At 41.0% G+C, this 10,531-nt stretch overlaps 2 protein-coding genes and 1 pseudogene across 2 annotated transcripts in view; 2 read left to right on the plus strand and 1 right to left on the minus strand.

Annotated features, from left to right (window-relative positions):
• LOC102851269 (nuclear receptor coactivator 4-like) overlaps positions 1-1,952 on the plus strand; it is a 4,577-nt gene extending 2,625 nt beyond the window's left edge. The window contains exon 2 of the mRNA XM_006902398.1: positions 1,834-1,952. Coding sequence (XP_006902460.1) covers positions 1,834-1,952 — 119 coding nt within the window. The remainder of the gene's footprint in view (positions 1-1,833) is intronic.
• A 5,801-nt stretch (positions 1,953-7,753) lies between these two features.
• LOC102848391 (cytochrome c-like) lies at positions 7,754-8,175 on the minus strand. Its single transcript, XM_006902396.1, has 2 exons — positions 8,007-8,175; positions 7,754-7,902 (listed from the first exon to the last, which is right to left on the minus strand). Exons 1-2 carry the CDS (start codon positions 8,173-8,175, stop codon positions 7,754-7,756), a joined length of 318 nt encoding a protein of 105 aa, XP_006902458.1.
• A 1,382-nt stretch (positions 8,176-9,557) lies between these two features.
• LOC102851687 overlaps positions 9,558-10,531 on the plus strand; it is a 9,945-nt pseudogene continuing 8,971 nt past the window's right edge.

The raw sequence follows: 10,531 nt of genomic DNA on the forward strand, positions 1-10,531 counted from the left end.
ATCACATAATGAGTTCACATGTAGACACAAAAGGCTGATAAATTGAGGAGATTCAATTCCTGCTTGCAGAAGTATTACATAATTTATTCCTACATTAGAGAAACAGCATCTTTTTTTCACAAGCCTTTACAACTCCTTAAATTGAATTGTTACTTCAAGTATAATAAAAGCACTGTAGTTTTAAAAAAAAAAAAAAAATCAGTTGCAGCAAGGCAGATTCAAAAGAGGCCATTGCTGATGTCAGGCAAATCTTGGCTGATGGCAGAGAATACCAGAAAGATGTCTATGTGTGTTTTATTGACTATGTAGAAAGACATTTGAGTACAGATCATAATAAACTCTTGGTAATATTGTGATAAATGGGAGTTCTAGAACACATAATGGTGCTTACGTGAAATCTATACAATGACAGGGAGGTAGTTGTCCAAATAAAAAAATGGGTTACTTTGTGGTCTAAAATTAAGTAGTGTGTGAAAGGGTTGTAATCTCTCATCATACTTAATTATGAGCAAACAATCTGAGAGGCTGACTATATGAAGAAGAAAGTAGAATCAGGATTAGAAGGACTCAGCCAATTATACAAAATTGGCACAACTTTCCTTGCTGAGAGTAAAAAGGACAGGTAGCACTTACTATACAGGCTTCAGTACTGATAACATTCTAATATAAAAATCAAGGTTCCCACATCTGGACCAACAACAAAATCATGATAAATGGAGAAAGACTGAAGTTGTCAGGGACTTAATATCTTTGGAGTCACAGTTATCGCTCATGCATGCACAAGTCAAATTACTGCATTGGGCAAATCTGCTCAAGTCTGATTTTCAATTGTCTCATAGGCATGAGTAAGTTGGTTAATAAGGAAGAGCAAAGAATTGATGCTCAAAGTGCTAGCAAAGAATGCTGAATGTACCTGAAACTGCCAGAACAAAACAAAACAAATTACAAGTACATCCAGAATGTTCCTTAGAAGATGGGCAAGACTTCATCTTGCTTACTTTGGACATGTTATTAGGGAGGCCCAATCCCTGAGGACATCTGTCTGGCAAAGCAGGTGAGTGAAGATTGACTCAATGGTCCAGATGCATTTACACACGCCCAATTCTGATAGGGACAACTACAATTTTAGTAAACCACTAAGAAAAGCTCCAATTTCAGAACTCACACATATAGCATATTCATAGTATTGGGAGTGTGACTTCCAATGCAAAATCTCTGGACTGAAATGAAAGTAACCATTTAGCTAAGATCGCCAGTGAGTAGAGCTGAGCTGCCATATGAAAATCGGGTGGTTTAAATATACTAGCTTCTCCATGAAAGATGGGCACGATCCTGTCGGGCAACATACAGCCTCTGAAAACTTGCTGAAGGCTTCCAACTTGATGACAAGGAGGGTTTTAAATTTCTACAGGAAAAGGAGGCAGTGGACAAGCCTTGGTAATTGATACTTTGACCATTCTAGTGCATATGTGACATGTGAAGTCACTGTTCAGATATAATAAGAATTTTGAACCATCTCTGAATTGTTAAATGAAGGGAATGACAGAAACCTTCTCAGTTCTTCATGAGGACTCTCCATATGGTCCCCGCTATGACCTGGATTGAACCAGCTCTCAATCTTTGTAGCCAGGAAGCTGAAAATTCTTATCTGAAATGTTGAGAAAGGTGAATGAAATGAAGATAAAGTTGAGAAGCTAATGTCTAACATAACCACAGACAAATGGGAAAGAACGGATCCATAAAACAGCTGCACAGGTTTCTGCTTGTTTCATCAATCAGAAATGATAGGTTCTCAGGGATCCTGATCAGCAGAAATGTGGGCCTGGATCTCAGGTCAGGTGTGGAGAAAGCAGATGGCCAAGCTGCTCCAAGGCCCCGTGTTTGCAGAGCACAGAGCCGTGACGGGACAGGTGACAAAAAGAGGATGCATCTACAACCAGAAGATAAAATAGATTAATGGGACCTTCTAAGAATCAAATCCCTATGTTGTTGTGTTGTTAGGTGCCATTGAGTCGCTTGTGACTCATAACGACCCTATGTACAAGAGCCCTAAACGCACTCCTATCCTGTGCCAACCTCACCGTCTGAAACACATTCATTCATTCCCACCACTCGACTCAAAGAAACAATCCATCTCTTTGAGGGTCTTCCTCTCCTGCGCTGTCCCTCCACTCTCCCAAGCATGATGTCCCTCTCCAAGGACCAGTCCCTCCCTGCAACATGCCCAAAGTTTGTCAGATGAAGCTTCAGAATCCTTGACTCCAAGGAGCATTCCAACTTCACCCTCTCCAGGACAAACCTGTTTGTTCTCCTAGCAGTCCATGTTATATCCAACACTCTTCTCCAGCACCACAGTACAAAGGCATCCATTCTCTTTCTATCATCCCTATTCACTGTCCAACTCTCTTAAGCATAGAACATAATTGCAAAGACCATAGCCCGGATCAGGCACACCTTAGTCTCCAGACTGACATCATTGCTCTTCAGTATTCTTGAGAGATCCCTCACAGCTGACTTTCCCATGGCAATTCATCTCCTGATTTCCTGGCTGCTGTTACCAAGAGTGTTGACTGTGGAACCAAGTAAACTAAAACTGTTAACTATCTCAGTCTCTTCACCAGCCATACTGATGCTACCAATTGGCCCAGTGGTGAGAATCTTTGTTTTCTTGATGTTGAGCTTCAATCAAAATTGAAGACTGCAGTCCTTGACCTTCTGCAGCAAGCACCTCAGATCCTCCTCTGTTTCAGCAAGCAGGGTTGTATCATCTGCATAATGCAGGTTGTTGATGATTCTTCCACCAATCCTGATGCCACACTCCTCCTTGTACAGCCCAGCATCTTGGATTATTTGTTCTGCATACAGATTGAAAAGGTATGGAGACAAAATACATCCCTGACAGACCCTCTTCTTGATTTTGAACCATCTAGTGTCTCCCTGCTCTGTTCTGATGACTGCCTCGTGGTATAAGTATAGGGCTCGCATTAGCACAATCAAATGTTCTGGGATTCCCATTCTTCTCAGAGTCAGCCACAGTTTGTTGTGATTCGCACAGTCAAAAGCCTTTGCATAGTCAATGAAGCACAAATAGACATTCTTCTGGTATTCTCTGCTTTCTGCAAAGATCCACCTTACATTAGCTAGAAAGAATATCCCTAGTACCAGGACCTCTTCTCAATCCAGCCTGCACATCCAGCAGTTCTCTGTTGACATATTGTTCCAAACATTTTTGGATCATTTTCAGCAGAATCTTGCTTGCATGTACTATCAATGACATTGTTTGATAATTGCCACACTCTTTTGGGTCACCTTTCTTTGGAATGGGAATATCTATCTTTACCAGTCGGTTGGCCAGCTGGCTGTCCTCCAGATTTCTGGACACAACTTATTGAGCACATCCAGGGCAGTGCCTGTTTGTTGAAATAAATCAATTGGTATGCTGTCAACTCCTGGAGCCTAGTTTTTTGCCAATTCTTCAGAGCAACTTGAACTTCCTCCTTCATCACCATAGGTTTTTGCTCATGTTATTTCATGAAATTCCTGTGTGTCAGCCAATTCCTTCTAATACAGTGACTCTGTGTACTCCTTCCATCTTCTTTTGATACTTCCTGGGTCATTTAACATTCTATCCAAACTATTTTTAAGTTTTGCCACCCATACCTTGACTTTGTTTTTCAACTCCTTCAGCTTAAGAAACGCTGAGCAAGTTCGGCCCTTTTCATTTTCTGACTCCAGCTCTCTGCACATTTCATTATAGAATCTGTGTCGTCCCGAGGTGCCTTTTGAAATTTTCTGTTCAGCTCTTTGATTTCTTCCTTATGCACATGAAAAATTCAACAGGGTAAAAAGAGAAGTCACAGACTGGGGAAAAAAGTATTTGGTAATGACATGTCAGATAAGGGACTTATATCTAGAATTTATAAAAAACACCACCACAATATGAACAATCCAATTGAAAAATGGGCACAGGATATGAACAGACACTTCACCAAAGATAATCAGAAGGCCAACAAGCACATCAAGAAATGTTCAAAATCTCTAGCTCTGAGAGACATGCAAATCAAAACAACTATGAGATAGCATCTCACCCCAGTAAGAACTGCAAAATTTATCAGAACAGCAAGCAACAAATGCTGGTGAGGTTGTGAAGCTGGAACCCTTATTCACTGCTGGTGGAAGTGTAAAATGGTGCAAACACTGTGGAAGGCAGTGTGGTGCTTTCTCAAAAAGTTGCAAATAGAGATACCATTTGACCCAGCAATTCCACTACTGAGAATATACCACAGAGAGACCATAACTGCCACCCAAGCAGATATATGCACACCCATGGTTATCACAGCTTTGCTAATAGCAAGGAGTTGGAAACAACCTAGGTGCCCATCAACAAACGAATAGACAGAGACGCTGTGGTATATTTACACAATGGACTACTACACTGCATTGAAAAATAAGGAACTCATGCAACTATACAAAATGGGTGACCCTGGAGGACATTTTGCTTAGTGACATATCTCAGTCACAAAAAGACAAATACTGCATAGTGCCACTGATGTAAAACAGGATTGACATTAGTTTTGGGGGGAGACTGAGAAAGATGGGATAAATAATGTATACTGCATTGACACAGATGAGGGGAAAAACTGTTTAAAAGGGAGATGTGATTAGGTATTATTGTCCCAGAAGGAAGGCTGCATAGTGGAGTAGGCCTGGAGGGAGGGACTGCAAAACAATGAAAAAATGTTTTACTTTTCAAAGAGTTCACTGGTTGGGGGAGGGGTGGGCAGGGAGAAAGTACAACAATGAATGAATGGAAATCCAGTCTCTGTAAATTTTCATTAAAATTAGTAATAAAAAAAAGAGGATGCAGGCAACATAGTGGCTACAATACACTAAATGGTCTTGACTGGCTGAGGAGGGATGGCCTTGAGGCAATGACTGGGGCCTTGTGGTTGAGTTCAAAGGGATAAAATGCAAATGAGATACAGTGTAATATTGTGACCAAATATTGGTATAGTGGGATTTCTATTTTTATAGAAGTGGTTCTATAAGCACTAAAAGTGTTACTGTATTGTACCCAGGGAAAGAGGCACTGAGAAGAGTTAAAAACAAATTAAAAACTAAAAATTGAAGCTATAAAAATGACCAAGAAAATTTAAAAATAAAGCACAACAGCTGAGCAAGGAGACTGTAAACCATGTACTAAGGCTCCTGGAGAGTGTCAAGGAGGTCCTGAAACACAACAAAGGCTCTTTCAGTCATCATGAATCTCACACAAGTAGCTGTGTCTATGGGAGAATAATGATGTGGAAGATGTCACAATGATGAGGCCTCTGTTGTGGCCAGTGTAGAATAGGCAGGCTCTACGTTTGAAGGGTGCAGATGTCTGGATCCAGATTCTATCAAGTCAGTCCATTTCTTGGCATTTTCCCCAGACCGCTTCCCAAAACTGTCAATTAAAGACAAATCATTGGCCTTCTCTTCACTGTATTTCTAGGCATACAAAGTTGTACCTTAGTGATCAACAGGGAGACTGCCAATGAATTCCCCTGAGACCTGGAAATAGTCCTTTGATACACTAAAATACATCAAGCTCCAATTAAGGTAACCTGCAATGCAATGTTCCATAGAGCAAGTGGAAACCTAACAGTTTTTGTTAAGCTCTATATGTGAACACCAGTAACGTGATCAGTGTAGAACATCTAGAACATATACTCAAAAAACACACCAAAAGCAGCAAGCTGGCATATACATCCACATTGTCTACAGATGACTTGGTACTTTCTGCTCAGCATAGTGCGGAATTTGGTGCTCCACTGGGCATCAACCTGGCTGGTATGGAATGATACCACATTCCATGTCCAGAATAGCCTTATATGGTCTACCAGGTATCTGATTTAAGGGAGTCAAAAGAATCCAGTACTAGAAAAGAATGTTTCCCACTGTTAGTAAATTGATTCTGGGTTTATTCTTGATGTCAAACAACAGTCCACCTGATTTTAGCCAAGAAGAGTCCAGACTTGTAAATTTACCAAGGCAACTCCATTTTTCAAGACTTCTTTCTCTACACTCATTTCTAGTCTGTCAGTCTGTTCAACTTATAACCTTTAAAGGTCAAAACTGTTTAATATGGAGTAACCCCAGGAAGGTACAGAAAAATGATCAGAAGCTACATTCCTAACTACTCTCAGAATGCCACCTACCTAAAAGCTCAAAGTGCTGTACATTGACAATATAAGTGACCAACATCTTACTAACATTTCAAGGGCTTAACTATATACAGTTAATTACTATCATATATTAAACACAGATCTAGAAGGCTATTACACAAGTTCTACCAGAAACCTTCTTAAACATTTCCAAATCACTTTAATCTAGCCACTTGCCTGGAGGAAGCAGGATGAGGTATAAATCTCATCAGCCCAAGATCTAAAGCAAGGCATGCCTTATATTGTGAATTAGCCAATCATCTTAGTGAAAATAGTACTACCAGTTTACTAGGTCCTTCTACTCAGGACTGACCATTTCTGGGCTTTGAAAAAAAGTTTCTAAAAGCACAGATGAAGCCAAGATTTTGTTGCATTTAGTATGTATACTTCAAGATACTTAATACCATCAATTCCTCAGTTCCAAGTCTTTCTGTCAATTTAGTAGTATCCCTTAGAAGCTGCCACAATGCTGCACATTATAATTTCTACAGTTCCCCAGATCTGTGAAAGAATGCTACCTCTGAAGGATTTCCTGGCTATAATTTTAAATTCTCCACCATGGTCAGTACACAGGTTTTTTGCATGTACATCCTTATTTCTTTAACGTCTCATTTTTCTAATAACTACAATTTCCATGATCTTTGAAACCAATGACTACTCCTTCTCAGTCTCATTGTCCAACAAAGACAGTGATTTTCATTGCTACCAGCAGCATCTACTCTGAGGAACTATCATTATTTTTTGTCTTGTTTTAGTCCATCTTCTGCATAAAGTTTCCAAAAACTATTCTCAAATGTGTATTGCAAAGACTGTATGAGACAGAGCACAGGATACAGCAACAAAAAAAAAAAAAATTTGACTAAAAGCATATTCCTTTTCTTATTCTGCATCTTCTACATTCTATTATTCTGACCAAAGGATGAAGTGGTGTTGCTCTGACAACTTTAGGGTGCTTCCTTTTCTCTTTAAACCATTTTTATATCAGTCATTAAATCAAGTACATTTTAAAAAATCATACTCATAAATCATAATCATAAATTTTTTAATTCTCATAAAGCTTTATAATCACTTTTAAAAGCATGTGACATGGCAGATCTTTTATACAATGTGAGATGTGTTCTTTATTTGCTATCATACACAAACCACACTGAACTTTTTGTTACTCAAAAGCCAACATTTTAGATACAGGGAATTTTAATTCCATTAACACAGTCAAGGGCAAATAGATAAAGTCTTGCTACTTTATCTCTAGCCCTTGTATTTAAAGATGCTGATAGAAATTGAAGCAGGTGAGCTGAGTTCTGTTCCATGTGACAGTACCAGTGACTGATTATACAAATTTTATTTAAATACAAGGATGTCTTATCAGTTACAGAAATCTAAATATAAAACCCATCTCCTATAGATTGTGATGCCGCATCCACCATCTGTTAAAAACTGAGTAAAACTAATGGTATGAGATCAATTTAAATATGGTACATGTGAAAAAAAAAAAAAAGTCACAGGACATTTCTACTTTGTAATAAATAAGGCAGAGGTCAACTATGTTATTCATTGGTAGCTTCCTTAAGATAAGCTATCAACTCTGCCCTTTCTGTCTTCTTCTTAATGCCAGCAAAGATCATCTTTGTTCCGGGGATGTATTTCTTGGGATTCTCCAGATACTCCATCAGTGTATCCTCTCCCCAGGTGATACCTAAACAAGAGCAGCAATAGTAAAGAGTTTTACTACACTCTTGAGAAAAGGTCACCATAAGATAAATTCATGCATTTTGTACTATCTAACTGTACTGCTCTTACCTTTGTTCTTATTGGCATCTGTATAAGAGAATCCAGGGGCTTGACCAGTCTTCCGCCCAAATAAACCATGCAGGTTCGGCCCAGTCTTGTGCTTGCCCCCCTTCTCCACGGTGTGGCACTGGGCACACTTCTGCACAAAAATTTTCTTGCCCTTCTCAACATCACCCATTTTGAAGTCTACAACAAGAAAACTCCAAGTTAATAACTTTTTCTCTAAATAAAACCTACAAAGGCAACCAATGATCATGAACCCACTGCTTTCATCTCCCACTTTGAAATCACGTGTTTTCAGTAATGGAAGGTTATTTTAAATGAATTGAAAATGCCACACACTAAGTGGGACAATGCTTAGTGCTATCTATTTTCCACTACCTCTAAGAGGGAAAACGTTGTTAAGCACTGTATGTCCCATGTGTATGTATTAAAGTGTCTTTTTTTTTAAGTAAATCTTGTTTTATCTAGTTCACTCCAAAACCTCTTTAATATCAAGACACTATTTAGAAGAAAAACCTCCTTAAAACAAGGGTAAATGCCAAGTAAGCAAAATGGAAAGCTACTCCTGATGCTGGTTTCAAAAGATCAGGTCAAGGTCACATCTAGTGTCACAATTTAAGTTGTACCTTGAAGACACAAGACTATCATTCCAACTTTTATAAAGGCCCAATTTACTCATACTCCAATAAACTCATCTTTCCTTGAAGTTAAGGCAAGACATTTCAATTGAAATAAAATACGTCTAGGGCTCAGCAGCAGGTACCTCCCTCCCGTGAGTTAAGTGTTCAATGAGATACTCCCACGGCCATCCCCACCATGCAGCTCCCAAATTCCCGCAACTACCGACAGGACACCCAGCAAAGGGGGTTTCAAGGAGACTGGGATGTAAGCAGCCTTTACAGAACACCTGAGCTCAATGGCGGGTGGCGTTGATCGGTAGGGTGTTAAAAACCCCAAGAAAACGCCTTTACTCTAGAGGAATAGCGTTTTTGCTCTCTTTGAATGAGAAACTAGAATTGTTGGTCACCGTTCCCGAACCCCTTCCCTAGACAAGCAAGTCCCCTGTCCATTATTTTCAGTTACCTCACTGATATCTCCATGCCTTCAAGGCTTTAACAGAGTCCCTATTTCTACCTTAATAGGGTTCCACGAGCATAAAGTCCTGGCCCTCTGGGTTCGGCCTGATCCAGGCCCGAAGCCGTCACTCCCCGCCCTGCTCGCCCCACGCGGGTTCCACCCAGAGGTCCCCGCCAGCGTGCCTCAAATTGCCCGCTTGCTCCCTAGTGGGTTTGTGCCCCTCAAAGGTAAGCTTCCCAACCTGTATCCTTGCCGTATTGACACCTAACTCACCACTTTGTAGTCCTGCAAAAGCCGAAGATAAATTCTCAGGCACCGGACGTCCCGCTCTCTGATTCCAAGGACACGCCGGCCCGCTTTTATGAAGAAGTGTGCGTGTAACCAAACTCGATCCGCCCTACGGCGGGGGGCCCGGCGAGGGCTCCAGCGTGACGTAGCTACATCTCTTTGGCTCCGTATGCATCATCCATTTGCGCGCGCATGCCGGCTAGCAAGGTAGGCTGCGCTGCGTGGGTGCCCTTCCTCTCGAAGCTTCCTTTGCCCGGCTTTTACGACAGGCCATACAGGACAGATGACGTCCAGGTTGTACCAGTGGTGGTTAACGCCTGGCATGAGTATGGGGCTAAAGTGCGTGGCTTAGGGTCACAGGGCGTAGTCCTCTAAGGACTTGCACTCGTGATGTAAGGGTTCTGGAGAATCGTATTTTGCCCTGTCAGAGGAATGCGGAAGCACCTAGACGTCTCTTGGCTGCCATCCTTTCTTCTGGCGACCCTTACCCAAACTCAGTCATACTTCCACAGCTGGCACCAACGGCATCTCACAGGGACAGCCTGGAGCCAGGCATTAGTGAGATTTGCATATTTGATAGTGACCTTGTTCTTGTTTCACCTCGGAGCTTGTTACTTTAAAGTCATTTTCCAAATCTCTCCTTGGTAGAGCCCCAGAGGGAGGTACTGGCCTGCTTGGGGTTGCTTGTTGGGTTTTTCTTGGTTTTTTTTGTTGTTGTTGTTGCCAAATCCCTCTCCCTGTTCAAATGCTTAAAAAGAAATGTGAAGAGTGCAGACAGCATCTGAGAAGAAACTTTTCTAAAGGATTATGGAGAAGACTAGGGGGCGCAAGTGGTTACAAGCACTCACTGCTAAGTGAAGCCGATTTCCAACCTTCCAAACATGGGCAGTTGTGAAAATCCTAAGGGACGTTTTAGTTTTCCTTTAGTGTTGCTATGAGTTGGAATTTGTTTTTAATTCCCCCCCCCTCCATCCTTTCTCATGAAGGTAAAACCCAGTTCCCAGAGTGGTTTCTAAGCCTTAGCGATTCTCCATCAAGTTTCCAAGCTTGTAAATCTTTTAAGAGACTTTTCAGGGTATATTCCCAGTAGTGGAATTGCTGGGTCAAATGGTATCTCTATTTGCAACTTTTTGAGAAAGCGCCATACTGCTTTCCACAGGGGTTGC

Source organism: Elephantulus edwardii, unplaced genomic scaffold (genome assembly GCF_000299155.1).
Source record: "Elephantulus edwardii isolate Elephantulus edwardi_28Jun2011 unplaced genomic scaffold, EleEdw1.0 scaffold00405, whole genome shotgun sequence".
NCBI lineage: Eukaryota > Metazoa > Chordata > Mammalia > Macroscelidea > Macroscelididae > Elephantulus > Elephantulus edwardii.

Coding starts and splice junctions, on each gene's coding strand:
- LOC102848391 (XM_006902396.1), bottom strand. CDS start 8,175: ATGGGTGATGTTGAGAAGGGCAAGAAAATTTTTGTGCAGAAGTGTGCC. Junction 7,903..8,006: donor AGATGCCAATAAGAACAAAG/GTAAGAGCAGTA, acceptor GCTCTTGTTTAG/GTATCACCTGGGGAGAGGAT.